Source organism: Ovis canadensis, chromosome 2 (assembly GCF_042477335.2).
Source record: "Ovis canadensis isolate MfBH-ARS-UI-01 breed Bighorn chromosome 2, ARS-UI_OviCan_v2, whole genome shotgun sequence".
Taxonomy (NCBI): domain Eukaryota; kingdom Metazoa; phylum Chordata; class Mammalia; order Artiodactyla; family Bovidae; genus Ovis; species Ovis canadensis.
In genome coordinates this window covers 48,467,007-48,484,284 of record NC_091246.1, presented here as the reverse complement: position 1 = coordinate 48,484,284, position 17,278 = coordinate 48,467,007, and the positions used below count along the sequence as shown (strand labels likewise).

Here is a 17,278-nt window from a genome sequence, read left to right as displayed (position 1 = left end):
CTGCCAGTTCTGTTTGGAGGAGTAGGGAGGGGGTGGGAGAAAGCAACCACAAAGTGTGTGGGTAGCCTGTTGGCACTCATAAAATATTAGAATGTCACTGGGCCAGTAAGTCCCAAGTAGGACAACTATTTTGCTTTCTTTTACTAACATTCTGTTTACAAATCAGAGTTGACTTGGGGGGTGGGAGAGTAGTGGTCTCTTTCTCCCAAAATAAACCAACAGGGCATTCACTGGATTTCTTCTTGTCTTCCTAAATTGATAGCTGAGGTCACTCCATTAAATTTCCAGGGCTCAAAATCACTTCTTAAAACACAATTGGGCTTTTGAGGGAAGACATAAAACTTCCCAGATCTAATGGAGGACAGGGCAAGGGAAGGAAGGTGGACACAGAGGTCCCCAGGAGGCTAGGTTTTAACAGCCTGTGACCCCATTGGCAGTTCCTGAAGGATTCAGTTTTCTGCCCATGGAGGAAGGGAGGAAAGTGGGGAAGACAGAGGGAAAGAGGGAGGAAGGAAGGAGGAAAGAAATTAAAAAGGAATGAAAGAAAAATCGAGCACTGGAGGGAGGGAAGGAGGGAAGGAAGGAATCTATGCTGCTAGAAAGGTAGAAAGACTGTCATTTCCTAGTTCCCATATTAGAGAGCAACGAATCCATTGCCACCCATTAGCTAGGAAGACGCTTCTGAGAGTTCCTTTTTCCTCTCCCTGCAGATATGCCCTGCGTGCAAGCCCAGTATAGCCCTTCACCGCCAGGTTCCAGTTATGCAGCACAAACATATGGCTCGGATTACACCACGGAGATCATGAATCCTGACTACGCCAAGCTGACCATGGACCTTGGCAGCACCGAGATCACTGCCACAGCCACCACGTCCCTGCCCAGCTTCAGCACCTTCATGGAGGGATACTCCAGCAACTACGAACTCAAGCCCTCCTGCCTGTACCAAATGCAGCCGTCGGGGCCACGGCCGCTGATTAAGATGGAGGAGGATCGCGCGCACGGTTACCACCATCATCACCATGAGCACCACCACCACCACCACCACCACCAGCAGCCGCAGCAGCAGCCATCCATTCCGCCCCCCTCCGGGCCGGAGGACGAGGTGCTACCCAGCACCTCCATGTACTTTAAGCAGTCCCCGCCGTCCACCCCCACCACGCCGGGCTTCCCCTCGCAGGCTGGGGCGATGTGGGACGACGCAATGTCCTCGGCGCCTGGCTGCATCGCGCCCGGCACGCTGCTCGACCCGCCGATGAAGGCGGTGCCCACGGTGGCCGGCGCGCGCTTCCCACTCTTCCACTTCAAGCCCTCGCCGCCGCACCCGCCCGCGCCGGGCCCCGCCGGCGGCCACCACCTGGGCTACGACCCGACGGCCGCCGCCGCACTTAGCCTTCCGCTGGGAGCCGCCGCCGCAGCCGCCGCCGCAGCCGCCGCCGCGGGCAGCCAGGCCGCCGGGCTCGAGGGCCACCCGTACGGGCTGCCGCTGGCCAAGAGGGCACCCGCCCTGGCCTTCCCGCCGCTGGGCCTCACGGCCTCCCCTACCGCGTCCAGCCTCCTGGGCGAGAGCCCCAGTTTGCCGTCGCCGCCCAGCAGGAGCTCGGCCTCGGGCGAGGGCACGTGCGCCGTGTGCGGGGACAACGCTGCCTGCCAGCACTACGGGGTGCGCACCTGCGAGGGCTGCAAGGGTTTCTTCAAGGTGAGCCGCTCGCCTCCTCCCGGGTCCCCTCCCCTCCACTGCCAGCCTCCCCAGCCACCCGCTGAGAGCATCTAATCGGGTCCTTCCCGGTCCTGACCATTAGAGGTGTGATGTCACTGCGCATTCCTGTAGCCTTTACTAACACCTTCACACCCACTTTCTTGGGGCCTTTTAACTTGATGTCCATCACAGGAGGCTGCCCCAGGTGGGCTTGCAGAGACTGTGAACTTCCCGATGGGCCTTACCGGCTGCAATTTTTTCTGGAGAGCGCTTTCAGAAGATTCGCAAAGGGATCTGTGATCTCAAAAATGCACACATCTCTCTGTATTCCTCTTCTATCCATCCCAAATGTCTGAAGGAATAGAGCCTTGTGTGCCAGGCCTTGGGTATTTGTATCTCATTTAATCCTCCTAGTGAGAGCTAGGACTCTAGATCAGACAGAACTGAGACTGAATTTTGGCCACCCACTAGCTAGTTTTATGAACAGCATCTTGAGGGTTTAAATTAGTTATCCTTGTTTTATAGATGAGGAGATGGAGGCTCAGAGAAGTTATTCAACAGCCCCTTACACACTCAGAAAGTAAGATGGAGGCAGGATGCCGACTGGTGTTTGCCTGACCCCAAAGTGCATGCTTTCTTCACAGTTCAACAGCTGAAGAAGAGACAGGGACATCTGGGGAATGAAGCTTGGGGCAGCTCCCCTTGCAGAAGAGAGAAGCTGGAGTCTCATCAATCTGCTCCACTTCTGTGCCACACACAAGGCCAAGTGTGGACACTCTTCATTAGCTCATAGACCCAAAGGAGAATTTTACAGTGGGAGGGGTCTTCCGTCTCCCCCTTATTTTACCCATGAGGATATTGAAGGTTAAAGAGGTGATTTATTGGCACATGGGGACAGTTCCAGCTAGTTTCTGCTACTCTGGAGTTCAGTGCTCTTCGCACCACTCAAAGAGAAGAGGTCTTGTTCTCTTACTGCTCTACTTTTGCTCTTGAACCCCAGACACTTAATTCTGCACCACCCTCCCTGTTCTCACTGCCTTGGTCATTGCATCAGGTATTTGCAAATCCAAGAATGTTCTCCCACAATTCTCACTTCCTAAGCTCCAGCGCTGGCCAGGGTGGAGAGAGAGGAGAAGCTGGATGCTGACTGGGTAATGAGGATTTGGGAGGCCAATAGGCTGGATCTTTGAGCGTGCTGGAATTATGAGTCAGAACAACCAGAAAGGAATCCTTGATCTGTCACCTATCAATTTTATGATGTTGGGTAGACACTTTCTTCCAGACCTCAGTTTCCCTATCAAGTGAATACAATGCAGAGAAGAAATGTTAGTTTTAAATGAGATAAAACATTTATGAAAATATAATTTTTAAAGGGTCATAAAAGAATAGTACATCGTAAATGAAAACTACAAAATATTTATGAAAAATGCACATGTGTACATTGGTATACATACCAATAAGCAACAGTTATTTTTGATCTGGAGATAGGAATCATATGATTAATTAAATTCTACAGACAAATGAGAAAATATTTGTGGAAAGATTTTACAATATATTAAGCACCATACAAGAGGTATGCTAGATTATGATGTCTTAAATGTAGAACCGTCAGTTTAGCCGTTTTTTTTCTGTCAAGTAACTGCATTTCTTCAGCAGATTTGATTTTTACGGTGTTTCAGTGGAAATGCTAAAAGGCAGTGAAACAGGCAGCCAGAAGGGAGAAAAGAAAGAAAAACAATTATGAGAAGTATAAGTAATCCATAAATATAACCACCCCTGAATAATTGAGAGTTGACCTAAATGCAGGAGTGATAATAAATTTCTGGTCTAGAAATGTCAATTGTGTTCCCCAACAAGCATCCTTTTTCTACAGCAATACCTCGAAAACAAATCTATACTTGAATGGGTGGGGGTAGGATAGGGGAGAACCACCCCACACACGGATCTGTTAATTAAGGGAGCAGGAGCAGGTTTTACCCAGTGGCTTTCTACCATTAAATTGAATTCTTTAAAAATGTGACATGAAGTGCAGTTAATGATGGGAATTCAGTGATTGAACCATAACGATCTCTCCCTGTCCTTAAACAGTTGTGCAAGCACACACAAATGTTAGGAAGGTTTCAGGTTATTGGGAAAACATATACCTGAAGCAAAATGCCACCAGCACTCAAATTGGTATATCCTTGCGGATGATGATAAGAAATACAGTTTTCTAAAATTACTTTGAAAGAGAGCTTTTAATTACAATGAAAGAGAGCTTCATTCCGGAAACACAGGTTTCCTACCCTTACAGACTGCTGCAAATTTAAATGCTGGAAACATGAGAAGTATGTTGTATTTTTTAAATTTCTCATTTTGAACTAAAATCACCTGCTAAAGCAGGGAAAATGTATCTAGCTTTAAATTTTATATAAGCAGTTTAGAAACGATCCCTTAAAATGAAATTAAAAGGTGATAGAGTAAAAACAGATACAAGAGGATTGAAAATTGCTGAAAATTTAAAAGATAGAAAGTAAATCTAGAATTTTAGATACAAAATAGATCACCAGTCCTAGATTACCTAGATTTTTTTTTTCATGTAGCCCAGGCTTACCAAATAAATTCACCTTTCTGCTCTATTTGGAGTTGAATAGATTCAGGTAACTTCTGAATGAGTGGTGAATATACATCCATTTGCACAAATTATTTTTATTTTTTTAAATCAAGCATTCTCTTGTATCTGGAGCATAAAATATCTTTTATTATTTCATGTTTCATTTTAAAAGTGTATGTGATTCTGAAGAATACAACATTATTTTATATCCAGACCCAAGTTTAATGTTGCATCTTTTACAATATGGCTATTTTGTTCATGTCAATAGTCATTTATGACATAACCTATTAATGGGAATTTTCATTGAAAATATATGGCCCTCATATTCCTTCCTTTATCTCATTCTTTTTTGTTTGTTTGTTTTTTCTTGGATGTGATAGTGGTTTTTAGTATCCAGTTTTAAATCTTTTCTTTCAAAAGTCAGAAATGGACAGTTTACCATTCTTTTAAAAATAAAATACACTGCAAAGGCTGATTAAGTGATTTGTTTTTGCATTAAAACTTTATTTCCTATATGTTAAACCTAGAGAAGTCCTCATTTTTGCTCTTTATGATTTCATCTCTATTGGTGGACAAAGCCGCTTTCTGTGACATTTGACTTACAATAGTGATAGGCAACAAAGTATATCCCAGATAATTTTGATTTTATTTTAATAAGGTCAGCAATAATCAGGGGAGTGGACCAAGTAGAAAATTGTTCCCAAGGGGATATTAAAAGTGAAGATAATTTAATCCTCCAAGGTATGATATGTTGACCTGGTAATTTCAGATATGATTTTATCATTCAGACTTGGATGTCTCCTGAGACTTGCTTCAGAACAATCCGAGATGATTTTCATTGTCAGCAGCTAACACTAATAAAATTGTTTTTCCTGCAGGCTAGTGTGTTAGGAAATTAAATTTATCTAATTATACGAATTGCACTGTCGCTTTTCACATTGTAATTAAAATACATCTTGTCAGGTCCTACCTCTTTCCAGAAACTATTAGTTGACTATCTGTGTATTGTATTTCCTCAGAGAACAGTGCAGAAAAATGCAAAATATGTTTGCCTGGCAAATAAAAACTGCCCCGTAGACAAGAGACGTCGAAACCGATGTCAGTACTGTCGATTTCAGAAGTGTCTCAGTGTCGGAATGGTTAAAGAAGGTATGGGTATAATGCTTTTTATCCAACTTGCTTGTAAATATTCTCAGATATCCCTGAAAAAAGTTAATATTTACATTTGGGATGGTGAATTTTCCTAGTTTCCCTTTCCTTTCAGCATTCTATTTTTATGGTGTATTTACATTTAAAAATAGCAGAGGTCTGCTTATTCTAATTTCTCAAAATCAATAGAGAGCTTGTGTACATACATCTTTCTTCTATTTGAGAAGGAGACTTTTAGGGCTAATTCATTACCAAAAGTACGTATGGGGTGGCTGTTATGCTGGCTGTTTCAACTCTCATTAAATCATTGTGGGGATATTACTCCAAACTTTTTCCACTTTTAAACAGTCAGTCTCATTAACGATTTGCTCAACTGTAAAGTGTTTTGTTTCCTTTCTGTGATTTATGGCTGTTTGTGAATATCTTTGGAGACATTTTTTCTTTTTTTCTCTTGGTATCAGTTGTCCGTACAGACAGTCTGAAAGGGAGGAGAGGTCGGCTGCCTTCCAAACCAAAGAGCCCATTACAGCAGGAAGCCTCTCAGCCCTCTCCACCTTCTCCTCCGATCTGTATGATGAATGCCCTTGTCCGAGCTTTAACAGACTCAACGCCCAGAGATCTTGATTATTCCAGAGTAAGTTTTATGATATCCTGCTTTTGAGTGAATGATCAGGGTCTCTATTCATGATGCTAGTAATAAGCCTGGATTGAATGACTTGTGTCTGGCACTGTGCTCAACCATTTTCATATCTTTTCTCTATTTTTTCACTTCACTTAGCAATTCCAGTGCATCCATTGCACCAAATAATTTTTGCCTTATTGAATCTCTAAATGCCTTAACAAATGACCCTGACAGTGCTGCACCTGTCATACCCATTGTTGCAGGATTCCTGATGGTTATGCCAATGAAAATCTGCACAGGTGAATTACAATTTGTACATTTCTTTCGTGCTTTAGACAACATGACTACTGTGTTTTTCATATTGTGACCAAACCAGCTGGGTAAGCCTCAAGTTATCCTTAAACAGTTTACCCAGTTGCACTGGCATTGATTGACCTACTGCTTATGGAGAGGGATTAGACCATTGATGGAGAGGAGCAAACTCTGGCCTTGACATCAGGATGACTGGGATGGAATGTTGCCTCTGCTGCTTCCTGCCTGGGTCACCTGGCTCCTGCTCTTGGCTTTCTCATCCTTACAGTGGAGATTACAATATTTAACCTCAGAGGGATGTTTTGAACATCAGTCACATAGGAACAATGGTTGAGAAAACATTTGAAACTGAAAATGACCACCAGTGTTGTTACGTCAACCAAAATATATCAACACTTTTATTTGATATGGGATATAGTGAAATATCATCAGTTTGAAACCTGAAAATTCCCAGAAATTTGGATAACATGAAGAAGAACGATTTTCTGAGCAAATGTATAAATATTATTGGAAGACAATTTTAAAAGAGACTTAGAAAAGCAAACTTCTAGTAAGGCAGGGTCTCACCAGAGAAAGAAAGAAAGGAAAAAGATCATAATTATTCAGCCATTTCTACATGCTAGACATTGTACTTTGTCTCATCTAACAACCATTTAAAGAACCATAAACTGTAAGAATAGTTACTCCCACTCTAAGACAAGGAAACTTACAAACACAATTTCCACATAGAGGAGAGAGAAACCAGTCAAGGGATCCCCAGTTGGTTGATTTGGCTTGGTAGCAATTACCAGATTGCTTTCTCCAGGTCCAATCAGTATCTTGAACTTCTGGTTGAAGGGTTGGCTAAGAGTGTGAGTGTGTCTGCTGTTGCCCTCTTCTTAGGTTGTAGTGTTGACGGAAATGAAAGGGTGATTGGTCTACCTGCTGTGATCTGCCTTCCTTCATCCCCTCCCTCCTTTTAGGCTGTGAGGCCTCCTTTGCACTCTGGAGCACAAGACTCCCTATGAGAAGCATGGTAGGTCCTTAGCATCAAAGGTTGAGGACTCTTGTTCTGATTACAAGTAGCATCTCTTGACTGCAGTCAAGTCTCAAATAATAGTTTAACTGAATAATGCAGTGGTTAAAGGGCTAAGGCTTTGGAACCGTGCAGGCTTCAAGTAAAATTCCAATACCGTCATGTATTGGAATGACCAATACATTCCAAGCTGGGTGACCTTGAGCAACTGATTAAATCTTTTAATATCTCACCTTCCTCATCTGTGTTATGGAACAATAATAATAATATCTACTTCCCAAGATTGTTTTTATAAAATTTAAATAAGATACTTGTCAGAGCTTTAGCTCAGTACCCTGTATGTTATCTCCTTGACCATACCTTCTTATTCTGTCATTTGTTGAATGCTTTAATGAGTATAAACACTACATATGTCAGGTGCTATGTAGCAAAACCACTAAGGTAAGTGTGATGGTTGCCATTTCATAGATGAAGAGATTAAAAGTGAGAAAGCCTAAAGAACTGATTTGCCCAAGGTCACATGAGTGAGTGAGTGAGTGAAGTTGCTCAGTCTTGTCCAACTCGTTGCAACCCCATGGACTGTAGCCTACCAGGCTCCTCAATCCACTGAATTTTCCAGGCAAGAGTACTGGAGTGGGTTGCCATTTCCTTCTCCAAGGTCACCTAGCTAATATGTATCTGAGATAGAATTAGAAGCCAATTGGTCCAATTTTCCCCGCAAAGTCTGTGCTCCTAAGACCACAATTTCCTGCCTCTCTGGTTTCAGTGAGAATGGATGATGGAAAAGTGTTTGGGAATAAAGACTTTTCCATGAACCAACTCTGGCCTTCCCTTATGCAATCTGTCTGAATTAATGAAACTTCTTGGCACTGCCTCCACTGAGGCTACAACACACAATCTGACCTTGTACTAGGGCATTGGCAATAACCATGGCCAGTCCAAAGAATTTTATCCACAAAGTGATGATGGCAGGGGCACAAATCATCCAATTATTGGTCTACATGGCCTAATTAGTTATTCAGTGGTGAACCCTGTCCCATACTTTGAGTTGTCCCAGCTGGGAACTGTCCACACTGAAAAATCAATCCACTATGTTTGCTTGCTTCTGCACCATTCAGTGTGTTAGACTAGAGTCATCATCCTCATCAACAAACATTTATCCAATTTAATTGTTAGCTTTGTCCAAAATAGCAGATTGACCATGCCAGAGTCTGGGTCACGATGATACTACCTTTGGGGCCTGGTTCAATTTTGCAAAGCATATCCATTTTAATTGCATTGTTTTGGAATCAGATCGAACCTCATAGCTTGGATTCTCCTGCTTTTAGATAGCTTTACAAAATTATCAAAAATTGGACTCAAATCAATTAAATTAAAAGTCTTTTTTAAAAAATACAGTGAGTTTTCATCAAAAACTTGGATGAAGGCATAGAAGGCATGCTGATCACATTTGCAGATGACAGAAAGCTGGGAGGGATCGCTAATATGATGGATGTCAGTATCAACATTCAGAGTGATTTCGACAGGTTGGAACAGGATGGATGAAACCATCATGGAGAAAGTTAACAAAAATAAACGTGAAGCTCAGCATTTAGAATTTTTTTAAATGGGAGAGACTTAGCTTCTCAGTGGTTCATGTTGAGAGATCTCAGGAGTTTATTCCCTATGCTCAGTAAGAACCACCAGTGTGTTTAGGTGGTGGAAGGAGGGGTGCTAAATTAGCTTCAGCCTCTGCAGAAGAAGGATAGGACCAGGACTAACTTGGTGGTGCCCCATGGGCTCTGTGCTGTCAGTCCACACTTCAAGGATGGAGTTCAGTTCCAAGCTGGGATTTAAGAGGGCAATGGATACACTGTTTTTAAAAACTTGAAAGGGATAGTTGGAGGAAATGGTAATATGTAGACAGAAAGAGAGTAGGTATGATGGGACTAGGTCACACTTTTGTCATGTTACCAAGAGGACTGTTCTCCCAAGGGCAGATCTAGAGGGTGAAGGAAGTGGCCTTTCCAGTCCATTCTGAGGACAAGAAAGAGTTCTATTGGCTCCAAGAACTGCTATGGAAGTGTGAAGAAACTTAAGGAGAACTCTTTAAGGGTTCCTCACAAGGAGACAGGTTGTTTTGGCTGATATTAAGTTCCTTCCAGCTCTAAGATTTCATGATTCTAGGGTCTACCTTATCGTCCCTAAATGCAAGTGAATAGATATACATATACATATGAGAATGTGTGTTGTTAAGTAACTTGTTACTTCACAAGATTGAATTTGCTTGTTCATTTTCTTAAAAAAAATTAACATAAAGTGAACGAAGCAAAATGAATTTATTGAAAGTCTACTCTGAGCCAGGTACCATCACATATATTTAGTTTATGTGGTATAATTTATGGTTTCAGTCATTTTTAAAATATCACTCATTGTAATTCAGTTTTTATATTACCTTCTCTTTAAAGTTTTTATTTAAGAATTCAGAGAACTGGAGGTGATCTTGAGGTAATCTAATCCAACATTCATATTTTCAGAAGAATAAATAAAAGTTTAAAAAGATTAAGTGGCTTACCTAAAGTCAGTGGCAAACAGTTAGACCCAAATCTCACCCCTCAAGAGAGTATGTTTCTCACCATATTGCCTTTCTGTGTAATGGAAATGTACTAGTTTGGTGTTTTGTTTTTTTTTTCAAATAGAAGTCTTTATTAGATTTTTTAAATTACAATAAGAATAACATATACTCATGTGTTTGAAAAAGCCAAACCATTTAAAAGTGAATCAAGTGAAAAATGAAAGTATCTTCTTCATTTATTTCTGCTTAAACCATAAGATAGTGGTAGACATAATTTATTACATTTTAAATAAGAATATGCACTGTCGGTTTTGAGTCAGACAGTTGAACATGACCAAAACAATTTATTAAAGATGCTACCTTCCCCCAGTGAATCAGAGAAATGAGAAAACATTTGCCAGACAGGTTCATTCTAATCTTCCTGTCCCAGCCTATGTGCCTTTAAGGTAGTAAGTGAGTGTTTTCCTGGTTTATGGGACAGGGAGGTGGAGGATTTGTTCCAAGTCACAGAGGGAAGGGTGTTTTCAAGGCCAGAAAGATGGCTCCTCGCTCTGTGAAACGTTCCTGGCGCTGAGACCTTCTCTTCTCCTTTGGGCCAAACTTCTCTCCTTCAAAAGTGAGCTCAGATCATTATATATCAGTGCAGTCAAAACATGTCAGATTTGATTTGTTTCGCCTCAAAATGTTGCTGTTCTCTACCCCACAGTTGCTTTTAATTTAGCATTATAAGTATATATAGATACCAGACTTGACTTCAGAGCCTGTGTAATTACTAATGAGAAAGTGTACTTCACATCCTCATTTGTTGGTCATTTTAAGTATTTGCCGGCAAACTAGGATGTTTTCTGGTAAGAGTATCACTTAGCACTGTAACAGATTCCAAAACCAAGATACAGTACAGATACAACCAGGCACCAGCAAGTGGCATTTAAATATGTTAACAAAATAGCCTAAGAGACAATGTAGCTGGCACATGTTAGACCTACAAAGTATAAACTACATGAAGATTCTGCAGAATCCTTCTTAAAGCTACTTCAAAGACCCTCTCAAATTGCCACTAACCCACTGGATGATTTCAGGCCAGTTCTGCCCCTCGGTGGGCCTCAGTTTTCTCATATGAATGACGAGGAGACTGGACTAAATGCAGTGCCACAATCCCTTCTAGCCTTCTCATTCCCTGACCCTGTGACCATTATACCTGCTACAATTCCCCTATCAGTACAGGTCTCCATTTCCCAAAGTGTGGTACCCAGGTTGCCTGTATCAGAAGGAGCCAAGGTGTTTGCTTAAAATGCAGATATCCCCAGGGCTACAGGCAGGCCTACTGACTCAGAACTGGGGGACTGGGAAAGCAGGCAGGAATCTATAGTTTTAAAAAGGCCTCAGATGGTTCCTTGGCACACTAAGGTTTAAGAACCATCATTATAATTTAATAAGAAAAATTCAATTTTACCCCTAATCTCCTATTTCCCAACCTGCCTGGCCATTGAGAAGGAATGAGCAAAAGACATGAATTTAACAGAAAGTAACTGACTCACTGAACAGTTCTTCCAGAGCAATGGACACATTACTGAACAAGATGCAACTCCTGTCTTCATGGAGCTTACAGGCCAGTGAGGGAGATAGAAAATAAACCCATATGTAACTGCAGTGATGCCATTTTGGGAAGAGAGGAGGGTTTGGGGGTTTTGTTTTTGTTTTTTAGAGAACGGAGGCAATTAGATCAGAAAAGAAGAAATTTGGGGAAAACTGTATTAATTGCCTGTTTTTAAAGTGTCACTTTTTACAGTATAAGATCCTAAGACTATTTATACATAGTTTGGCTCATAGAATAGTAACATCTGAAATATAAGGACCCAGGGAAAAGTAACATTGTAAGGGAAAATAAAATGTTCTTAAGACATTTTGCATATTTAGCCTCGACTGACGGTGAGATAGAGTGAGTATCAGATTCCACTCTGCTATGAAAACATCACATTGCTAAATTTTAGGGCTGGTGTTCACCAAAGGTCTTTCGTAATTTATTTTAGGCCTGGCTGTGGCTGAAATCTGACTTGTACATACATGGTATTACCATTTGAAATGTGTCAACTCATTTAGTTTAAATAATATTTGTTGCTTGCAGTTCTAGATTCTCAATCTAAGTCCTTCAGAGAAATCTGCATTAGTCATTAGCTATCAGTAAATGCAATCCTGTGTCTTTGAGTAGTGGTAAAATCTGATTATTGATGGATCAATTATCCATAAAGGCTGGAATACAACGTTAGCATAAAGAAGAAAAAAGATTCACTTTTAAGGTCTTTCTCTATTTGGTCTATATCTGATTAGAATGATCAATAAACAAATTATTCCAGATTTTCTTTGGTGAACCCCAAACTGCTTAGCCCAGAGATAGTGATATAGGGGAGTACAGAAGCAGAGTTTGGGGTCTGGTTCTTCCAACTCCATGCTCAGCATTTCATGGCAAGGTGTTTATAAACTGCTAGCCCAGACAGAGAGAGACTCTAATATGTTTTGTTCTATGTCTTTAAAACCTTATATTCAATAGAGGGGACAGTTGATTTTATTTTTCACCCCCAGAAGTGGATGCTGACCCTTCAGTCACCTCCTAGTTACTGGTTACTGGTGGCTCAGACTGAATCCAGTTTGGCTCCAGAATTCTGGAATGTGAACCAGAATCACTGCAGGTGAAGCCCAGAGAATCTGGCTGGAGTCTGGCACACAGGGCCTGCTGGCTTTCCTCCTTGCTGGACTCCATCAGAAAAAAACTGCATACACAGGTAGCAACTGCATCTCCCTGTGTTCAGGATGCATGAAATGTGAGCCCAGCAGGGGCAGAGGCCTGCAGAGGACCCTGGGTGAAAGCTAAGTGCTCTGGAGGCTTCTGAGCAAATATTGGAAGCAGGGAGATTATTGAGTTGTGAGCCCTGCTTTCAGGGACAACAGTACAGGAGGGAGCTGTTAGGTCCCATTCCTTGATGTTCTTTAGTTTTTTTCTCTCCATTTAACACCCTACTTTGAAACAATAAGGCTGAATTAGTATCAAATTCTAGGCAATACCATCATACCTGATGTGATTAGCAACATTTGGAATCACTGAATGCAAGAGCCATCATGTGGAGCATTCACCAGGATAGATGATGGTCTGGGCTGTAAAAGAATTGGAATCATACAGTGTCTACCATCAAACCCACCCTGGAATTAAACTAGAAATCAATGACAGAAAGACAACTGACTACAAGAGCCAAAGGAATCTTAGAGGTTGGCTAGTCTAGTCACTTCCTACTGCAGAGACAGACACAGATCCAGAGAAGTTAAGTGCCTAATCTAGGGCTTCACAGCAAGTCAGTGTCAAAGCCTGGAGGAGGCACCTGAGATTTGCTGTCTGATCCGACATTCTTTCCTCAACTCTCCGTTACCTGAGAGTTTCACATGTAGTGCTATCAGTTCTCTCAACATGGTGCTGCCTTGAATTTCATGCTGCCTGTGGGGAACATTTGGAATTAGATTCATGTAAGAAGAGAAACGGAGAAGGCAATGGCACCCCACTCCAGTACTCTTGCCTGGAAAATCCTATGAACGAAGGAGCCTGGTAGGCTGCAGTCCATGGGGTTGCTAAGAGTCGGATACGACTGAGTGACTTCCCTTTCACTTTTCACTTTCATGCATTGGAGAAGGAAATGGCAACCCACTCCAGTGTTCTTGCCTGGAGAGTCCCAGAGATGCGGGAGCCTGGTGGGCTGCCATTTATGGGGTCGCACAGAGTCGGACACAACTGAAGTGACTTAGCAAGAAGAGAAGGTTTAAAAATAAAATCTTTTTCTCCCCACTCTCCTCCAGTTAATAGTACATGTGCTAAAAGAAGGTGGTGGGGACTGTCCGTGTGACACCAGATCATGCTGTCATCCTTAAATATCCAAGGAAAGGAGAGATGACTGCTTCCTTCTACCCTACTTTCCTCCCATTCCAACTCTGAACATCCAGGGCTTCATATTAATAGAATCCTGGCCCTGGGCAGATTATTGGGAGTAGAGGAGCCAGGACTTTGGACTGGACCTGATATTATGGGATCCTAGAAAGTCAGGCTGAAAATTAGGAACCTTCCAGTTCAACTTCATCCCTCATCTTATAATATGGGAGCTGAGGAACAGTGATAATTCTAAATATCAAAATCATTATCAGTATCATTACTGTCTTCATGTGTTAAATATGTTCTATGTGCCAGGTTTTCCACATATGTTATCACATTTAATCACTGCAACAAAATGTTGAGGAAGATAGTACCACCATTGTACAGAGGAGAAAACTGAGGCTCAGAAAAGCTAAGTAATTTACCCTAGATAACTATAGTAGCAGAGCTACCTTATTTCACAAATTAGGGGCCTAGAGAAATCTAGGATTGAAGTAACTGGGCTCCTTGTCTGATGTTTCTTTTGTTATTTCATGATGCCTTTTGGGAAAACACAGTGGGATGAGGGGAGACCCAATTCAGACAAGAGCCTTATTTCTTCAGACCTATGTAATTCTACAGTGAGCGCCTGTCTGCTCTTTGGCTTTTTGTCCTCCATCCCCGACTGTTCTTTCACTGAACAATATTCAACAACGGCTTGTTATGGTTATCGTTTAGTCACTGAGAGTCAATTATGTGCCAGTCACGGTGGTGACAAAATATGAGACCAGATGAATATATACATGGAGAGCAAAATACTTTTTTTTTTTGAAGTGCCACCTTTACTACAGAGTATATTCTCATATACACATATACTCTAGTCTTCCATTGATCAAAGCAAAATACTTTTAAAAACTATCCTAGGCCACCAGCTAATAATATCAGAACTGTTAATAGCCAGAAGGTGTGGGACTGGAAATGACAGAGGCATGTTTAAGTCTTGGCTGTACCATCGTTGGTTATGTAACTTGGGAAAGTCTGTTCGCCTTTCTGAGCGTCTTTGAGTCTCAGTTTCCTCATCTGTAAAATAAGGATTAAAATCCATGCCCCTGGAAGATCAACTGAGAAAGGAGACACAAAAGCACCATCAGCTGTGTTTCTGTGACGGCAATGATGCACATTTACATAAAGGTTTTTACATATCTCTTAAGTCTCTATTGTTGGATGTCCCTGGATTATTACCTTGCTGTATCAATCTTTCTGCCGGGAGCAGGAAAGATTTTCCTCCAATGATTGAAGCAAAACGCTGACACCAGCAGCATAGCTAAAAGCTGGGTAGAGACTTTAATCCTGCTTGCACCTTCCTTCTCCTGGAGCCCTCTAGGTCAGTGTTGTCCAACAGAACACTGGTCTGTCTATACCACATGGTGGCTATTGAGCACTTGATATATGGCTGGTGTGATAGAGGATTTTCACTCATTTAAGTAGCCACAAGTCCTGAGTCTAATGGCACCCTACTGCCTGGGCCGTGCCAAGGACTCATTCCTCCCCCACTCCCTCCTTTTTTGTTTTCTCTCTCAGAAATTCATCAACAGTAAGCACTCATCTTCTCGAACTGGTTAATTCTAAGATTCTCAGACTTCACTGTGCATGAGAATTCACCTGGAGATCTTGATAAAACAGTTTCTTGGACTACTCCCCACAGAGATTCTGATTCTGTAGATCTGGGGCAGAGCTGGAGATTTTTGCTTCTAACACATTCCCAGGTGTTGCTGATGCTGCTGGTCCAAGGACCACAGTTTGAGAACCAGGGATTAATTAAACATCTTGTTTGAAGACAGCTCTGCCTTAGGGACTCTGTGTCTGGAGGCTCACAAAGACAACCCCCTAGGGTAATGACTCTCAACACTGGCAGCCCTTTGGAATCACCTGGGGAGCTTTTAAAAATTCCTGATGACCAGTCCCCATCCCAGACCAGTTAAATTATATTTTTTTCTTTTTTTTCTTTTTTTTAAATTTTATTTATTTTTTATTTATTTATTTTTTAATTTTAAAATCTTTAATTCTTACATGCGTTCCCAAACATGACCCCCCCTCCCACCTCCCTCCCCACAACATCTCTCTGGGTCATCCCCATGCACCAGCCCCAAGCATGCTGCACCCTACGTCAGACATGGACTGGCGATTCAATTCTTACATGATAGTATACATGTTAGAATTCCCATTCTCCCAAATCATCCCACCCTCTCCCTCTCCCTCTGAGTCCAAAAGTCCGTTATACACATCTGTGTCTTTTTTCCTGTCTTGCATACAGGGTCGTCATTGCCATCTTCCTAAATTCCATAGATATGTGTTAGTATACTGTATTGGTGTTTTTCTTTCTGGCTTACTTCACTCTGTATAATTGGCTCCAGTTTCATCCATCTCATCAGAACTGATTCAAATGAATTCTTTTTAACGGCTGAGTAATACTCCATTGTGTATATGTACCACGGCTTTCTTATCCATTCATCTGCTGATGGACATCTAGGTTGTTTCCATGTCCTGGCTATTATAAACAGTGCTGCGATGAACATTGGGGTACATGTATCTCTTTCAATTCTGGTTTCCTCGGTGTGTATGCCCAGCAGTGGGATTGCTGGGTCATAAGGTAGTTCTATTTGCAATTTTTTAAGGAATCTCCACACTGTTCTCCATAGTGGCTGTACTAGTTTGCATTCCCACCAACAGTGTAGGAGGGTTCCCTTTTCTCCACACCCTCTCCAGCATTTATTGCTTGCAGATTTTTGGATCGCAGCCATTCTGACTGGTGTGAAGTGGTACCTCATTGTGGTTTTGATTTGCATTTCTCTAATAATGAGTGATGTTGAGCATCTTCTCATGTGTTTGTTAGCCATCCGTATCAGCCCAGTTAAATTAGAATCTCTGTGGATATGACCCGACATGAGTGTCTTTTAAAGCTCCCCAGATGATTGCAGTCAGGACTGAAAACCAGTGCACTCATGGGACTTAAGCAAATTTCGTTGCCTATTAAGTGGTAACAGAGTCCACTCTATTTACGTCACAGCGCTATCATGAGAATCTGATGAGACTATGAGTGCAAAAAGGTTTTATAAACTCTAGGACCCAAGAGTAAAGATTTAGGCATTGACAATCTTTTTTTTTTTAGTGCAAATTGTTTTATTAGAAGGTGCTGGAAATTAGGGGGATGAGGACTAAGAGAAGCAAGCAATGAAATGTGCAGCATCACATAAAACACCGTGTGGGCGGCTGACACTTGGTCCCAAAGGAAGACTCTAGGAGACAGTGTAGAACCTGCATTGAACTGTAGTTACCCCACCCAAGGGATACACAGCTTGGTTATTTATCCACCAACCTACTGACTGAGGTTCTCCAGGGAGGATGCTAATTTCTAGCACTTTCTGCTGTCAATCACAGTAAGAGTGGG

General features: G+C 41.9%; 1 protein-coding gene across 1 annotated transcript in view; it reads left to right on the top strand.

The window, feature by feature from the left end:
• NR4A3 (nuclear receptor subfamily 4 group A member 3) overlaps nt 1-17,278 on the top strand; it is a 41,688-nt gene that overhangs the window by 6,167 nt on the left and 18,243 nt on the right. Inside the window, exons 3-5 of the mRNA XM_069576066.1 lie at nt 711-1,696; nt 5,309-5,438; nt 5,900-6,072. Coding sequence (XP_069432167.1) covers nt 713-1,696; nt 5,309-5,438; nt 5,900-6,072 — 1,287 coding nt within the window. The 5' untranslated portion in view covers nt 711-712. The remainder of the gene's footprint in view (nt 1-710; nt 1,697-5,308; nt 5,439-5,899; nt 6,073-17,278) is intronic.